This window comes from Bison bison, unplaced genomic scaffold, assembly GCF_000754665.1.
Source record: "Bison bison bison isolate TAMUID 2011002044 unplaced genomic scaffold, Bison_UMD1.0 scf7180017864248, whole genome shotgun sequence".
In the NCBI taxonomy this organism is placed as follows: domain Eukaryota; kingdom Metazoa; phylum Chordata; class Mammalia; order Artiodactyla; family Bovidae; genus Bison; species Bison bison.
Window position 1 is genome coordinate 409,459 of NW_011494820.1, and position 16,235 is coordinate 425,693.

Below are 16,235 nucleotides of genomic sequence, written 5' to 3' on the forward strand. Positions count from 1 at the left end.
CGGGGGCCCGGCGTGGGGAGGGATGCTCTGGCCCCCACTGCACAACAGGACACGCCCCTGGGCTTTCTCACCTCCTGGCCGCCCTTTGCAGGCCCTGGCCCCTCACCCAGGGGTCACCAAGTACTATGTGCTCCTCACCCGCTGGGGGGAGCGCCCCTCAGTGGGTCCTGTGTGTCTCAACAGTGGCCAAATGACCCCCCTCAGTGGCCCACTGCTCTGCCCATCTGCACCCGGGGCAGAGGACGATGGGTCCTGGCGGTGCCCACCTCCCCCAGCCAGGCGGCTCAGGGACCGGCTGTGCACAGAGGCAGGCCTGGGCCTGCCTGCCTGAGTCAGGACACTGCTCCTGGGCCTTGTGAGTCAGATGGGAGGAGCCAGCAGAGACCCTGCTCTGGTTGGTTGGTAGCGTGGGAGGGGGTGCAGCTGCTGTTTTGCCAGGGACCCTTCCCAGGCTACCCTACTGACTGGAGGGGAAGGGCCACATGAAACCTGCAGACCCCTAAGACACAGGCCCTGAGTCCTCCCTGCACGCTGGCTCCTCGTCTGGCCCACTTCTCACAGCAGCCTGGCCAGGAGACACAAGTGGGGCTGGGCCCGGAGATTTCTGACTCAAGCTCCATCATGACCTCTAGAGGGCTGAGTCCTTGGCCTCAAGTGCCCAGACAGCCGGCAGAGAGAAACCCCAACCTGGGGCCCAGCCAAGGGGAGACCCCCAGGGCCTACAGACACCCCCTGCCTGGGTCACCCACTCCTGGTCCCTGGGGGAATGAGACGAAGGGAAGGCCCAAAGCACCGCCCACCTGGTCCCATACAAGTTCCCTGAGAACTCGGCGTGCTCGATGAAGTCTCCAGCAGCAATGTCGCGCTGCATCACCTCCCTGGTCACAAAGTAGTAATCTGCAAGGAGAAGGTGCAGACGGGAGACAGGCTCAGGCGCCCCTGACGAGCGTTGGGCTGCTAGCGTCTTGTGCCGGAGCACAGGGCCATCTGGCCAAGCTCACCTTTGCCGTTCTCCTCTCCTGGCCTCGGGTCCCTTGTCGTGTCTAGGAATAAGTAACAGCGATGGCCTTGGGACACCTGGAACCTCAAGTATCCCATCCCCAGGGCCTGCCCCGTGGCCTGCCGCCCATCCAGAGGTGTGGGAAGGGAGGCTACAGACTGGGGTCGGCAGTGTGGGGGCTTCCGCCCCAGTGTGTGGCAGTGGGCGCGGTGCATCAGGGCATGTTAGCAAGGGTCTTTGTCCCCAGTCTCTTCTGGACCCTCCCCCACCTCCCCGGGGCCTCACGGGACACGCTGAAGCCAAAGATGCTGCCATGTTCCTGCAGGAGTTTCTTCAGTAGGGTGCTCTTCCCAGCCCCTGAGGGTCCGCTCAGGACAACGGGCCTTGGTCCTGACATCCCTGTGGGGAGGCGGGGGGAGAGGCAAGTCTCAGCAGGGCCTTGCTCCCTGCTGCATGGAGGTGGACGTGCTGCTGCGTATGGTGGTGGCTGCAGTGCCCAAGTGAACTCACCCCAGCAATGAGGCAGAGCCGAGGTACCACCACTCAGAGCCATGCCTAAACCCCGCCTATGCCTCCCTGTGGGTGGTGACACGTGCACCGACCACAAATGTGTGGCCTCCCCAGCTGTCCACTACTACCCTACGTCTCAAGGAGCCTGGACTTTGGCTCCTGGGAGGGGCACATCCAGGTCCCAATTCCTGTGTCTCCTGGCACCACACTTCGGAGGTGTCCTTGGTCAAGGTCAGTGGAACCCAAGGTCTGTTCTGGGAACTTCCATTGAAAAGTGAGGAGCTAATCCCAGGGTCCCTGACTCCCCTCTGTGATACCTGGGTCTCATGAAGCCAGCAGGAGAGCAGGGCATCACCCTCCCAGCTCGTAACACAGGGTGCCTGCCACAGGTGAGAACACCGAGGGCAGGAAGGGTGGGAGAGGTCTGGAGGGATCAGCTGAGCCTGCTCTATCCCCACTGGACCACCCTGCAGCCCTCATATAGGACCTACCTTCTGAGTAGCCTCTGTGCTCAGCTTGGGGCTGCACTGGCTGAGCTGAGACAGTGGTAATCCTTGCCTGCTCCCCACTGTCTGAGCACTAAATCCCTCCCAGTGCAGCCCGCACCACCTGCTCAACAGAGGGAAACGCTGCTCCTCACCCGAGAAGTGCATCTGCCTCCCGAGCCATGTGACAAGACGAGCTGAGGAAGGTTAGGTGCACTGGGAGCCGCAGAAGACAGGAATCAAGGCTGGCACTAAGCTAAGGGGCTAGCAGGCTATGCACTGCCCCAGAGGGAGGCAGAGCCCAGACGCGCGTGTGATGAGCTGGCCTGCCCCTGCAGTGCTCTGTGTGGAGGTCCCCAGGTAGCAGTGGTGACCAGCAGTGAGGCCCGGGAGGAACAGGCCACTCTGCGTGGGCAGCTCTCCAGCAGGCCCCCTGGTGGGCACTGCTTTCCTAATCTGCAATGTAGGCCAACCTGGGTAATCTGGCTAAAGCATGGCTATTCTGGGACCATCAGGCTGTATGCAAACGCCCTGAAGAAGGACTCGGGAATCAGACATGACCACCTGCTGAAAGAGATAGAAGAAATGGATCCAGAGGAGCTCACCACCGCTCTGTCATTTCTGAGTGGCCAGTTCTTAGCTCCTTTGTCCCGTCCCAGTTTCCTACTAGAATAGTGAAAGTGAAGTTGCTTGGTCGTGTTCGACTCTGCAACCCCATGGACTGTAGCCCATCAGGCTCCTCCATCCGAGGGGTTTTCCAGGCAAGAATACTGGAGTGGGGTGCCATTTCCTTTTCCAGGCGATCTTCCTGACCCAGGGCTTGAACCCAGGTCTCCCGCACTGCAGGCAGCCTCTTTATCATCTGAGCCACCAGGGAAGCCAACAGTGCATTGTTGTAAGACAGCAAGTCCCACTGACTCACAGCTCCTTTCTGGGGTCCTGATTTTCCCCCCTAGACACAGCGCCACCATACAAATGCCCACACATTTGTGTGTCTGACTCCAAGCCCACTGCTGTTGCCTGCCCAGGAGAGCACAGCACCCTTGCTACCCTAAGGACTGGTGCAAGGGAAGGTCTCACTTCTGCCTCACACTGCCCTTCATAAAGTCCCTTCCTTTACAGAACGAACATCCTGTGGGCAGCCCAGCCCAGCCTGTCCTGACTTTCTAGGTGCTGAGTGACCAGGGTGCTGGGTGAGTTATGGGGGAGGGATATCGGAGGGCAGAGGAGATACTGGGGGTCACTAGGTCCCTGAGCAAGGTTGCTGCTTCTAGAGGGGCCCTGGAAAGGGAGTATGGAGGCTGGGGTCTGTCACCCACTGGCTGGCCTCTGGATTGTGCCAAGTCACCACTGTACACATGTCCCTGCCAACCTCGCAAGCAGGGGCAGCTGTGGCCGTTCAGCATCCTAGGTCTTCCCAGGCCCCAGCCACAGGAATGTGAGTTTCCCCAGGGCAGGGGTAACACCAAAGTGGACACATGCCAGGTCTCACAAGAGGTGAACCAGAAAGCCTCCAGGGGCCTTGCTCACTCCACTTGGTGGGTGCACCTGGCACCTTCTGGACCCAACTTGGGGCATCCACCTCCAGGGAGCGGAGGACCCATCACACCTGCCTATGAAGATCCCCCTCAGGAACACTCTGCTCCTTTCCTCACGCCCAACTTGGGCAGGTCCCCCACCCTCACATCCCAGACCCACAACTACACACCTGCCAGCAACACCCAGGCTGTGCCTTACCTGCTCTGTGCTCCAGGCTAGCACAGGCACCCTAACACACTCCCCTGGCAGTTCCTGCTCTGCTTCCCATGCATGCGGCCATGGCTAGATGTTGTGGTCACAAGCTCTAACATCTGAACACTGGAAAACTACACAGAGAAGACACGTCTTCAATCAGGACCAATTACTACACATGCAAGTCCCAGCGCCTGAAACCCTCACGGGCCATGTTGTGCAAAAGTCTTACTCATCGTCTCGCCTCGAAACCCTGGCTTCCATCTGGCTTTATGTCCCATGTCGGAACTCTGGGGGCAGGGACACAGCCCCTGCATCCCGCTGAGACCTCCCACCCCCAGCCCAACCACCACGGGCAGTGACCAGCAGGCACGTACGCGCACCCGGGGGACTGGCTGATGGCTGCGACACTCACTGCCTGCGTGGGTCCAAATCATCACTGCACCCTGCCGGCTCTGCCTCACAGGGTGTCCTCCCGAGTCCCCACCTGCCCCTCAAGCCCGGGCCCCAGGCCTCTTCAGAGCTGTCATTCATTCAACCTTCTTCAAAGGTTACACTGCTGGGCACAAGGGGAGAGGGAACCACCCAGCACTACTGCCTCGAGGTGGGTGGGATCTAGCCGGCCAAGCTCATCTGTGCATCTCTGTAGTCTTTCCTCTTGTGGGGTCCCTCCCTGAGGCTGTCTCCTTTCACCACAAAGGTTTGAACCACACAGACCCCGTCGGAGTGGCCGAGCCTGGCAGAAGGCACCTGGGGAGCTGCTGAGTGCTGGGCTCCACCCAGGGACCACGGTGACAAGAGTGTGCACGAAAGCCTCCTCCGACAGGGGCACCCTCAGTGTGGGACCGAGCTCAAGGCCTCTTGGTCCCAGTGACCAAGTGCCCCAGCCCCCGAGGCTGATTCTGGCCCCATCTCCTGATAGAACTGACTGGCAGTTAGGAATGTTCTGTCGCCCCTACTCCTTGACTATTTCACAATTCCAAACTCCAGCTTCCCAGCAAGATACTGGAAATTTTCACAAGGACACCAATAAGGATGAGGGATGCAATTTCTGTAGGAATCGCTGGTGCAAGCCTGTGTGTTCTGGAATGCTCTCTTCACAAGGAGCTCCTCAGGCAGACCTGGGGGGTTTGCTCTCCCTTCTGCTTCTACCTGACTTCCCGTCCCGTCCCAAGGGCGGGGCATGGCCACCACTTTGTCCTCTCTGAGAGCCTAAGACAAGGCACAGCCCTCTGGGGACAGAGAAGGGAGAGTCACGCCCCATCAGCACTCTAGACCTGCGCTCATCTGGGTCAGGACAGCTGGCCACGCTCCATCCCCCAAACAGGCTGTGTGGGACGGAAGAACTTCTCTGGCCGTGGCCTCAGGCGCTCCACATGTGGGACGTGTCCTGGCCCAGTGACCTTCAGAAAACACTTCACCTTCAAGAACCTAATTTGAAGTGGGAGAGCCAGTGTTTCCTTTTTACTTCTTCTCAGAGTAGGGTGGGACCATGCCTTGCATGGAGGAAGCTTGGCCCTCTCAGGGAAGAAGCAAGAAGCCACACCATGGCAAGAAGCGCACACACTGTGGAGGACTTAGGCCTGTCACGGCACTACACAGCTGCATCTGGGTCTCCTTCCATAGAGAAGAATCGAGATTCAGTCTCATGTGAGAGCCTCAGTTCTAGCCCTAAGGGAAGGTAGAGGGAGCGAGAACGGGGAAAGGGGTCCAGGACATACAAACCATGGAGCAGGAAGAAGCCCGACCCCTTCTGGGTGGAGAAGGTTCACTCTCACAGAAGGGGAAGAAAGGATCAGCCAGGCACCAGGGAGAATCAAGGCCCAGCACACACAGGATCAGAGAGGGACCTGGAGGAAACCACGGCTGGGCACACCAAGGGTCAGAGGAGGACCCGGGAGGAGAAGAGGCCTCGTGCCACTGCAGCCAGGCTCAGAGTCCGAGTGCAGGGCCGCTGCCACACCAGGGCCCCCAAGCCCACCCTCTGTGCCCACCCTGTCCTCCTGGAGGACTGGGGCCACCTCCCTCCACCCCAACCACACCGTGACACCTTCCCTCCTGCTCTTCCTCAAATTCTCTGAGCATGTTTCTTGACTTATGCTAAACGCGATGCAAAAGATGGAAATGAACAGTTCAGGTCTTTAAAAAAAAAAAGTTTGGGTATGGCTGAAGAAAAATGTACAATTTTAGAACTCCCAGAATCTACTTACTACTCAAAGAAACTTCTGATCTTCCCAGTTCCAGACAAAGGTTGGGTCAACGTGTTCTCAGAATCTAAAGGAGAGCCCAGGCAAACTACATCTGTCACAGGTGTGGCACCAACTCAGATTACAAGCTGGCCTGGTGTGTGCAGGCAAGTGTATGAAATCTTACAAGAGGACAGAGAGAGCGTTCATGTGGCAGGAAATTCAACTTGTTAATGATAAGACAGGAAGCCACACCCAGTCCACATTCCTCTTAGTGGTAAAGGTTTTCCTGGGTCCCTCACAAGTCATATGGGCTTTCCTGGTGGCTCAGACAATTAAGAATCTGCCTGCAATGCAGGAGACCCAAGTTGGATCCCTGGGTGGGGAAGATCCCTTGGAGGAGGAAATGACAACCCATTCCAGTATTCTTGCCTGAAGAATTCTATGAACAGAGGAGCCTGAACTACAGTCCATGGGGTCACAAAGAGTTGCACATGACTGAGCGACTAACACACTTCACAAGTCACGGTCTGGGAGGCGAATGACAGCAAAGCCCACATTTGGGCAGGCACACCACCAAGGGACACTCGCATGGGACTCATGCATGAGTGATAGCCATGAAAAGCACATCTTGGCTTCCTCCTCCTGTCCTGGTTGGCCCCATCTCATACTGGCCAACCATCACCTCAGATTTCACCTCCCTCACCCCTATGCTGCTGCTGCTGCTAAGTCACTTCAGTCGTGTCTGACTCTGTGCGACCCCAGAGACGGCAGCCCACCAGGCTCCCCAGTCCCTGGGATTCTCCAGGCAAGAACACTGAGTGGGTTACCATTTCCTTCTCCAATGCATGAAAGTGAAAAGTGAAAGCGAAGTCGCTCAGTGTGTCTGACTCTTAGTGACCCCATAGACGGCAGCCCACCATGCTCCCCCGTCCCTGGGATTTTTCCAGGCAAGAACACTGGAGTGGGGTGCCATTGCCTTCTCCATCCACCCCTATGAAAGGCAGTCAAAACAAGCGAGGTGGCATACCTCACTGCTCCTCCTCAAACCAGCACCTGGGCAAAGGAAGCTTATTCCCCTCCACTGCTTCCAAAAGAATGTCTAAAAAAAGCAGATGAGCAGCTCCAGCAACTTAGACTTGCGGTGTCTTGTCCCCAGGGAAGCTGAACCCCAACTACCATGCCCCTGTCATGTCAGAAAGGCCTGCCACCAACAACCTGCTCCTGTATGGAATGCCCAACAGGGCTACGTTGTGGGGCTGGCCAAGAAACTGCGGCAGTCCCAGGGGCCCTCCTGTCTGGGAGTCCGTGGAGCAGTCAGCTGTGCCCACCTAGGACCCTGCCCTGGGTTTGCAATCTGCGGTGGGAACCAAACATAGCGCCAGAGCTGGACTACCGGGAGGATTTCCCTTAAGCGCGGCGTAGACTACGTATTTCTGCAGGCCAGGTGAGCTAATCGGGACTTTGGTGACTCTGCTGTACCAGGGGCAACCTAAGGGCCTTCAAAACCCTGATCTCCCAGGGTTTTGGGCTTTGTTCTGTGGCCCTCCTTGGAGAAGGGTGTCAAGCTGCTTTCCCTCTTTGCCCCTCTGCATCCTGCAGGGTCCACAAGGCGTCCAGCATGAAGTCCTCAGACTGCAGGGGTTTTACAAACTGTTTGGAGCTTCCAATGTCAGAATAATTTCCTCTTATATTTTGGGGACTGATACAGGGGAACCAGTTTTTTAATTGTCCAAGTAAAAGTGCTTCTGCACTGCTGCTGCTGCTGCTGCTAAGTCGCTTCAGTCGTGTCCGACTCTCTGCGACCCCATAGACGGCAGCCCACCATGCTCCCCCGTCCCTGGGATTCTCTAGGCAAGGACACTGGAGTGGGTTGCCATTTCCTTCTCCAATGCATGAAAGTGAAAAGTGAAAGTGAAGTCTTTCAGTCGTGTCCGACTCTTAGCGACCCCATGGACTGCAGCCTACCAGGCTCCTCCGTCCATGGGATTTTCCAGGCAAGACTACTGGAGTGGGGTGCCATTGCCTTCTCCTCCAAGTAAAAATAATAACTACCAAAGGCAATTCTAACACAGAGCCACACTGGATAAAACTTCAAAGTGAAGGGAAGCCTCGCTGAATGTAACTCCATGCAGACTACCCTATTCTGGTCTCCCTCCGCTTTGCTTATCCTGAAACAGAGCTCTGGGAACCACGGAGGGACGCCGAGGGCAGTTTCGGTGGCTGGCGAAATGACAGAATTCACGAGCACAACCCCACGAGTCCCAGAAGGAGACCCACGACACCCGCGCTCAGCACGGGGTCCGGGCTCCTCGCACGCGAGTAGCGGCAGTCCCTGCCTCTCTGCCGCGGATTCAGACCGTGACACACGGGCCTGGATCCTCCTGTGGTCTGCGCGCGCCCAGAACTCCGTCCCGCTCTGAGGGGCCGCCACTCACCGTCCGAGAGGGCCCGGCCAAGGGCGGCCGCCGCCAGCCCGGCCAGCGGGCGCCGCAGCATGAAGGGCCGCCGTCGCCGCCGCCCGGGCGGACATACGTCACAGCGTCGCGCCGCGCCGGCCTCTCTCCGCTCCGCAGAGGCTTACGTCACCGCCGCGCCAGACCCGCCTGAACCAGCGGGCAAGTAAGTCAGAGCTACGCCGGCCTCGCCGCGCCTCGGAAGGCCGTACGTCAGCGCCGCGAGACCCTGCGCCCGCGGATGACGTCGGGGCGAAGGCACACGAGGAGTGAAAAGTAAGTTTACCTTGACTGTGTACTCACTTCTGGCCAGTCCCGCACCCGTTGGCCTGTGGCGGCCGAGCCGCTGGTCCTCGAGGCCGCTCCGGAGCCGGTGAGTGTGGCAAGTTGGTGCCGAAAAGGCGCCGCGTCGCGCGGGCTTGGAGGGCTTCCTTCAAGGGAGGGTCCGGGCCCTGCCGCTAGCCGCCCTTGAGGGTATCACCTGGGAGGTTTATGGCATTGCGGTTTCCTGTTGAGTCATCTCCTAAGGCGGAAGGAGGCCTGCAGGGAATCTTGACAGGGAGGGCTCTTTTCCTGGGGTCGTAATGTTTGAGACATCAAGTATTCGACATTTGAAGCAACTGGTTTATCACCGCGGAAACCTCAGCTTCCCTGGGAGTCAGGACTTAGTAAGCCGCGGCTGCTCTTTGGTAATCCTTACCTCGCTGCATTTTGTGAGAATGAAATGACCTTGGAAAACAGGTATGAGCTAGTCATCACCGTTTACGTTGCATTCCATCCTCAGAGTGCTTTGTCTGACTCAGTAACCCACCAGAATGGGCCCAGGCCCTGCTGCAGACAGTTTACTGAGTCAAAGTTTTGGGGAGTAGAACTGAGGCATCTGTAGATCAGAGACGTCCCACAGGTAATTCTAATGCCAGGTAAGGGCCGAAAGCCTCATAGATTGTTTGGGCAACACTTGCACTGACCTGGTAAAGTCTGTCCGAGATGGCTTTGTTCCTGCCTGGGATTTGTTGAGAACCGATTAGGTGGAAAGTCCTGTCTTTTAAAAAGATCTTTTATTTCCTTGCCTAGCAGTTGCACACTGAGCCAGTGAATGACCCTAGGCCTTCAGGTGCTGCAGGGGCTCTCAGGAGGAATGTCGGCCAAGGGCAGCCTGCTTCGGTAAGAATGGACTTTCAGGCCCTTTGGGACTCCTGTAATGGGGCCACCCGAAGAATCCCGACTCAACAGCCTTAGGCTTTGCAGCCTTAGTTAAGCCTCCAGAGCCAGCGCGTTTTATCTGGAGAAATACATACAAGTACATATGTGTGGGGGTTTCCCTGGTGGCTCAGTCAGTAAAGAATCTGCCTGCAGTGCAGGAGACCCAGGTTTGATTGCTGGGTCGGGAAGATACCCTGGAGAAGGAAGTGGCACCCCACTCCAGTATTCGGGATTTCCTGGGAAATCCCATGGACAGAGGAGTCTGACCAGCTATCGTCCCTGGGGTGGCAAGAGTTGGACATGACTTAATGACTAAATCACCACCACCACATATGTATGGATACCTTAACAGTGTTGAAGGAGGAATGGAAGTGACTTGTGAGTACCTGGCACCAAACTGATGTGGTGGTGGCCACTGTCCTATTCAGAGCCTACAGGCCACCTCTGGAGAAGACCATGGCCTTGGTCTTCTTCCCATCAGACCTCTTCCCATCAGAACTGCCTCCCCATCTGCAAATCTCCCCAAGTGAGTGCTGATGGAGGAGAGAATGAATTCAGGTTTTAAATTGTTTCTGTGGAACCTAGGAAGAAGGATGTAGCACCTGAGCTGTGGGTTAGTATGAAGATGGAGAAGGGACTTGGTTGCAACATTTCCAGAAGGGCCCTTGTGCTGGAAAGGTTCATGTTGAAACTGCAGCCACTGTTCTGGTGGGAAAGCATTCACTCTTTCCACTCAAGGGTTGGTTCCTGCCCCTTCCAGGAGCCTCCTGAATCACCAACCCCAGATTGTCTGGAGTGGCTGTGCCCTGAGCTCCGTGGTGTTGCTTAGGTACAGGCCCTGCCCAACTCACTGTGGGTTCCTCTGGTGGTGGAGTTCACCCACTTCTTTCTCCCATCTTGCACTTCTGGAGGATTTTGCCAGAATTTACTGAGCACTCAGCTAGGGAGGGTCTGGGACTGATTTCATAGCAAGTAAGATACAGTTCTCTCACCCCAGGCCATCATACTAGTGGAAGAAATGGGCCATCAGTCTGAGGTGTCAGCTGGAAATTGCAGTGGGGTGGCGGGAACCACAGCCAAAGCAGAGGCTGCCATACTGTGGCTGTGCATGGCCTGTGACTGCTTTGTGTAGAGAGAAGTCCTGAAAGTCTGGTGGGAGCTACTGAATTGATGTGAATATCAGGAAACAGATGGATTGAGGTACAATCTGTGGTTCGGAATTCAAGTTTGTATGAAAGCAGGCTGGAAGGGACTCTGTGTGTGGGGACGGGTGTCATGTGGCAAGGTTAGGACAGGGAAATCCAGGTCCTAAGTGGATGAGACAAATGTGGCCTCACGTAGCTGGGTTGAGCGGGGTGTGAATAGGCCCTATTCTGTCACCTTAGAGCATGTGCTCTGCACTGTGCAGAAGAGCTGTGTGCCCATCACACTCAGAAGCCAAGTGGACTGGGTGTCTCAGTCGGCTTGGGCTAACGCAGCAGAACACAGACAGGCAGCTTATGAAAACTGGAAGTCTGAGATTAGGGTGCCAGCAGGGTTCTGGTGAACCAGGTTCCTGGTTCAGAGATGGCTGCCTTGTGGTGGTGTCCTCATATGGAGAGAGTTAGCTCTCTGGTCTCTTCTTATAAGGGCACCAGTCATACTGTGGAGACTCCACCATCATCTAACCCTAATCACCATCCAAAGGTCCTACCTCCTGACACCATCTCACTGGGGTTAGGGCTTCAAGGTATGAATGGGGATGGGGTGGACTCAAATGGACGGTTCACAACACCAGGTTTGCAGTCCCCTGGAAGTCAGCTTCCCATTCAGTGCTATAGTCTAGCACCGTAGCCTTGGGGTCAGGCCTCACCAGAGACCCACCAGGGTTCTGGATGTGGAGTGGAGCTGCTCTGACCACATCCTGCCCTGGTGCGCGTTGCTGTGTGCCCCCACAGGAGCTGGGCTGCGTGGCCACTCTGGCCCTGGCGCCAGCCACTGACCAGCACACGTGTGTCTGCAGCCTGCTCTGGCAGCGTGGGATGACGAGGGCTGCCCCTGAGAGCTGCCGCTACCTGTATACGTCCTCTTGGCGGGCTGACTGCAACAGAGCCTCACTCACTCGAGTGCACCGGCAGACCTACGCACGCCTCTACCCTATTCTCCTGGTCAAGCAGGATGGTTCCACCATCCATATCCGCTATCCAGAGCCGCGTCGGATACTCACAGTAAGCTTCCTTCCCCGACACTCCCTAGGATCAGGTCCTGGAGGACCTAGCCTGTAGAGACTACTCCTCCAGGAGCTTGTGGGCTTAGAACCCACCGTTGCTGGACTGGGAGGGGAGTGAGTCATGGGTCAGAATTTTTGGTTGAGGAGAGGGAAGAAGGTGACCTGGAGTGCACTCCACAGACCAAGGTAAGAAAGCAGTGAGCTGTATGGTTGAAAAAAAGTTTTGAAGCGAGAGAAAACCCACAGAACACATAAAACCTAAACTTATGTGGTAGATGATAACAAGGTGAAGCAGAGACCCTGGAGAACATCCTGGTACCCTCCACCTGAGCCGTGTACACACCCCTTCCTCCCCACAGATGCCTGTGGACCTGGACTCCTTGTCCCCAGAGGAAAGGCGTGCACGATTCCGAAAACGAGAGGGCCAGCTGAAAGAGAAGAAGGAGGAGCCAGAGCTCGCTGACGACTTTGATGTGGAGCAGTACAAGCAGTTTTGGACCAAAAAGTGATGGTGCCTGGAAGCTGCTGTGTCCTAGGGAATGCTGTGGAGCAGGGAGGGGCACGTGTCTTTAAATCATGAGTTGATGAAGCTGTATCTTGTGAAAAGATCAATACAAAGGACATTCCAATAACAGTCTTGACACTGTTGTAAATCCCTCAGAAAACATTTGTTCACCCTACGGATTCAATTCAGGGGCTGGCTAGTGGAGTGGCACCCCTCCACTCACTAGAATTGTTATCATTGAGTCTAATCTGGTCTGCTGTGATGATAAACAGAACTGCACTTGCCCAACAACTAGCTCAGTTTAGTTCAGATACTGACCCATCAGCAGTGACTGCCAACACCTTGGGGGTGACTGAGGCATTCTCTGTGCTGTCGGGGGGAATGAATGCAATGAGGTGTGCTTGCATGCTTCCTCGGAAACTAGACACAGCTGGTCCTCCCGAGGGCGGAGGCCGAGCGTGGCAGGCACGACCTGACCTTGGCCGCTGTCCTGTCTCCCAGGCAGCCGGCTACCTGATAGACACCTCCAACAGCTATAGTTGGAAGCCTTCAGTCGTTGTCTCGTGCCTACCCCTCCAGCACAGCCCCGGGAACACGGCACGCAATGGGAACTGTGGCTCTGGGGCGTCACCCACATAATATGATTTATAAAATTGTCGGTCGTGGCAGCGCGATGCTTAGGTACAGCCGCCGCACCTTTCGCAAGTGCAGATGCTGTGTCGCGTCAGTGTGCAGGCGCTCTGGCTAGGACGCCCGGGGCGGGGGAGGGGGGACAGTGCGCAAGCGCGCGGGGCTGGCGCGGAAGTGACGTCACCGTGTGCGACGCCGGAGTGGGAGCTGGGACCTGTAGGGCCTTGGTACTTGGAATCCCGGGGAGAGGGCTGCACGTTACCGCAATGTTCGGCTCCAGCCGGGGCGGCGTGCGCGGCGGGCAGGACCAGTTCAGCTGGGAGGATGTGAAGACTGACAAGCAGAGGGAGAACTACCTGGGTGAGTGGGGCGCCGGGACCCGGAGCTCGCGGGCTGTGGGTTCGCCGAGCCGCGGGCCGTGCGGAGGGCTTGGCGTTCTGTTCCCGCAGGCAACTCGCTGATGGCCCCGGTGGGCCGCTGGCAGAAGGGCCGTGACCTCACTTGGTACGCCAAGGGCCGGGCGAACAGCGCTGGCCTGAGCCGGGAGCAGGAATTGGCGGCTGTGAGGCAGGCGGAACAGGAGGCGCTCATGGCAGCGCTGTGAGTGTGCCTCGGGAGCTTGAGTGGGGAGGCGGTGGCGGGGGGTGTTACTTCTGGGTGGCTGCGCGGCGGGGGTGGGTAGGACCGCGGCGTGGCTAGGGGAAGAGGCGAGGCGAGGCTCGCCGCTCCCTGAAGCTCACGCGCGGCCTCCGCAGAGGCTACAAGAACGTAAAGAAGCAGCCCACCGGCCTGAGCAAGGAGGTGAGATGGGCTCTTTTGGAGGGTGGGGCTGGGTTGGGGAGGGGGCTGATCCCGCTCTCCAGCGAGCACTTGCACTCCCCTCCACAGGATTTTGTCGAAGTTTGTAAGCGGGAAGGTGGTGACCCCGAAAAGGGAGTGGACCGGCTTCTGGGTCTTGGGAGCTCCAGGTGCGGGGCCGGAGAGGGGGGGGGTCCTCGGGAGCCCCAGAAATCGCGAGGGTGCGGCTTCTTGGGGCTTGGCACTGTCAGCTGCCTAAGGTGGAAACCAGTGCGGGTCATCTAGGCCAACCACTTCTCTAGGGAGGCCTGGGGATGGGGGGCGGCCCTTGTCGTGAGGGTGTTTCACCAGAGTATTTTACCCACGTTCCCGCAGTGGCTCTGTAGGGCGAGTGGCGCTGTCCCGGGAAGACAAAGAGGCCGCTAAGCTGGGGCTTTCGGTATTCACGGTAATTACTCCCAAATATGCTGGGATCTCATGGTGGGGTGGGAGTCGGTCTGAGCACCTCTTCCAGTTGAGGGCCACGAGGCAGGCCGTCTTTGGGGAGGCTCTCCCAGCTTCTGGCTGGTTCTTCCCTGTCGGTATGCCGGGGCACACTGCACGCCCCCAGAGTGGCATTTCTTGGCAGCACCACCGCGTGGAGAGCAGTCGGCCAGGGACCTCCTTGGCTTTGGCCAAGAAGAAGCTTCGGTCAGAGGAGAAGGTGGAGCCGGGGTAAGGCCCTCCCCACCAGGGCACAGAACTGCTTTCTCTCAGCATGTTGGCTGCTTCTCCAGTCAGGTTCCCAGCTCCAGCCCTCTTTTTCTTCTGAGGAGCCTTGGGGTGCAGTGAGCCCTAGGGAAGGCTCATGACTGCCCACCAACCCGCAGCAGGGTCAGGGGCACTGGAGGGTGTCAGCACTTGGCCCCAAGAGTGCAGGGGCATCCTAGTGGGAGGGCTGGAAGCAGCAATGAGATTGTCAGGTAGGTGCTGCCCTGCAGACCTTTTGCCATAGTCGTGTCTGTGCTGCTCATGGTAGCTGCTGGCCACACGTGGTACTGAGTTATTCTTAGTGACTTGAGGTTGGAATGGCTACACATGGTCAGTGGCCACTGTGGTCTAGACCCCCCAAAGCCCCAGAGGCTTCTAGCACTCATGCACTCCCCCTTGTAGTCCTGAAAGTCACAGGAAGAGCAGGAAAGAGAAGAAAAAGAAGAGGCACAAGAAAGAGAAAAGAAAAAAAGAAAAGGATCGTGGGAGGCGGCTGGATTCCTCACTGCCCCCTGCTCCCATCCAGTAGGTGCAGCTGCCTAGGGGTGGAGATGAGGTGTGCTTGGCAGGCCGAGCCCCTCAGCCCAGGCATCTCGTGGTCTCCCTAGGCATGACTCTGACTCTTCAACTTGCTGCAAGAAGCGCAGGCACGACAGTGACTGAGGCCCAGGGCTCTGGAGGACTGGCCTGTGGGGGTTACCCCAGGCTCCCAGAGAGGCTTGAAGTCCCTCAGTCGTGTCCAGCTCTTTGTGACCCCATCGACTATAGCCCGCCAGGCTCCTCTGTCCATGGAATTCTCCAGGCCAGAATACTGAAGAGGCTTAGTTGTGGTCCAGTACGGCTACTTCTATTTTTCTTTGTATTGACCCACTCTTTGTACTTAAATAAACTTATTTTAAGTGGAAAGTGTCTTATACTAAGAAGAAAGTTGCTGTTGTGTCCTAACAGAAAGTGATGTGTGAAATGCGGTAAATCTTGGGAGTTCCAGGAAGGCCATCTGCAGTCACACTGAGGGGCACTGTCCTTTTGGTGGTCAGCATCCTGGGGTCCCCTGTTGGCCTGGCCCCTGCATCTACTTCAGGTGTACCAAGAGCCCTGGATTATGTGTAGTCAGCAGGGAGGGCGGAGGGACCAAAAGCTGCTCAGCTGCAAGCAGGTGACCGTGCTAGAAGGGGGCAGTCTGGGCTGGGCATCTAGATCATGGGGAAGTGGACTTGTACCCGCAGCCACCCGTGTCTTCCTAGGCCACCAAAGATCTTCTAACCGCTGTCCCACACTTACCCCACCCCCCCACCTCTGCCTGCTGTACAGGCACTGGCTCCCTCCCCCCAGCCCCCATCTCCAAGGCTGAAGGAACACATACGACGTTGCCATCCATAGAAAAAAAGAAAACATCCTACAAACCACACTGGAATATAGACAAAACCTAGACTGGATTCATTACCGAGGTTCTTGTTTTGCTGCTGATTTTAAAAGAAATGAGAACTGAAAGCAACTCTGTCTTAAAGGCACTCGGCACAGGCTATCAACCTGTTAGAGATCACCATCTAGGGTGGAGCCTGCCTCCTGGGGGAAGGCCAGCTGGACTTTGGCCTACCAAAGTCTGCCCCAGTGGGGAAACAAGGGTGCCAAGAAGGGCTCCACATCAGAGGGGCGACCCCCGCAAGAGCGGGAGGGGGTCTATGGCACAGACACACACATCACCCAGCCAGGCACGTGTCAATTACTGCGGCAGCGACACTGGAGATAGTCCTGCCCCTCCAGAGGACAAG

The 16,235-nt window shown here is 57.1% G+C and overlaps 3 protein-coding genes across 7 annotated transcripts in view; 2 read left to right on the plus strand and 1 right to left on the minus strand.

The window, feature by feature from the left end:
- Window positions 1–8,452, minus strand: part of GUK1 (guanylate kinase 1) — a 9,925-nt gene extending 1,473 nt beyond the window's left edge. Inside the window, exons 1-4 of the mRNA XM_010847292.1 lie at window positions 8,351–8,452; window positions 1,286–1,399; window positions 1,002–1,043; window positions 801–897 (exon numbers count right to left, since the gene is read on the minus strand). Coding sequence (XP_010845594.1) covers window positions 801–897; window positions 1,002–1,043; window positions 1,286–1,399; window positions 8,351–8,411 — 314 coding nt within the window. The 5' untranslated portion in view covers window positions 8,412–8,452. The remainder of the gene's footprint in view (window positions 1–800; window positions 898–1,001; window positions 1,044–1,285; window positions 1,400–8,350) is intronic.
- A 46-nt stretch (window positions 8,453–8,498) lies between these two features.
- Window positions 8,499–12,421, plus strand: MRPL55 (mitochondrial ribosomal protein L55). 5 transcript variants are annotated; one of them, XM_010847233.1, is made up of 4 exons: window positions 8,499–8,644; window positions 9,446–9,532; window positions 11,574–11,778; window positions 12,140–12,421. In XM_010847233.1, the coding sequence occupies exons 2-4, from the start codon at window positions 9,465–9,467 to the stop codon at window positions 12,287–12,289; spliced, it is 423 nt and encodes a 140-aa protein (XP_010845535.1). In that variant the 5' UTR covers window positions 8,499–8,644; window positions 9,446–9,464; the 3' UTR covers window positions 12,290–12,421. The 5 variants fall into 5 exon arrangements, with proteins under 5 accessions (XP_010845535.1, XP_010845533.1, XP_010845531.1 ...); XM_010847231.1 differs by having other exon boundaries at window positions 9,443–9,532; window positions 12,140–12,414; XM_010847230.1 differs by having other exon boundaries at window positions 8,507–8,741; window positions 9,443–9,532.
- A 538-nt stretch (window positions 12,422–12,959) lies between these two features.
- On the plus strand, window positions 12,960–15,372 carry LOC104993834 (chromosome unknown open reading frame, human C1orf35). Its single transcript, XM_010847236.1, has 8 exons — window positions 12,960–13,275; window positions 13,365–13,515; window positions 13,671–13,716; window positions 13,804–13,883; window positions 14,089–14,161; window positions 14,342–14,427; window positions 14,866–14,988; window positions 15,072–15,372. The coding sequence occupies exons 1-8, from the start codon at window positions 13,182–13,184 to the stop codon at window positions 15,124–15,126; spliced, it is 708 nt and encodes a 235-aa protein (XP_010845538.1). The 5' UTR covers window positions 12,960–13,181; the 3' UTR covers window positions 15,127–15,372.
- The last annotated feature ends 863 nt before the right edge of the window (window positions 15,373–16,235 follow it).

Excerpts from the sequence above, each read along its gene's own strand:
- LOC104993834 (XM_010847236.1), top strand. The coding sequence starts at position 13,182 with ATGTTCGGCTCCAGCCGGGGCGGCGTGCGCGGCGGGCAGGACCAGTTC. Across the intron at positions 13,516-13,670 it reads GAGGCGCTCATGGCAGCGCT|AGGCTACAAGAACGTAAAGA; the intron begins GTGAGTGTGCCT and ends CGGCCTCCGCAG. Across the intron at positions 14,989-15,071 it reads CTGCCCCCTGCTCCCATCCA|GCATGACTCTGACTCTTCAA; the intron begins GTAGGTGCAGCT and ends TGGTCTCCCTAG.
- MRPL55 (XM_010847233.1), top strand. The coding sequence starts at position 9,465 with ATGACCCTAGGCCTTCAGGTGCTGCAGGGGCTCTCAGGAGGAATGTCG. Across the intron at positions 9,533-11,573 it reads GCCAAGGGCAGCCTGCTTCG|CCTGCTCTGGCAGCGTGGGA; the intron begins GTAAGAATGGAC and ends GTGTGTCTGCAG. Across the intron at positions 11,779-12,139 it reads AGCCGCGTCGGATACTCACA|ATGCCTGTGGACCTGGACTC; the intron begins GTAAGCTTCCTT and ends TCCTCCCCACAG.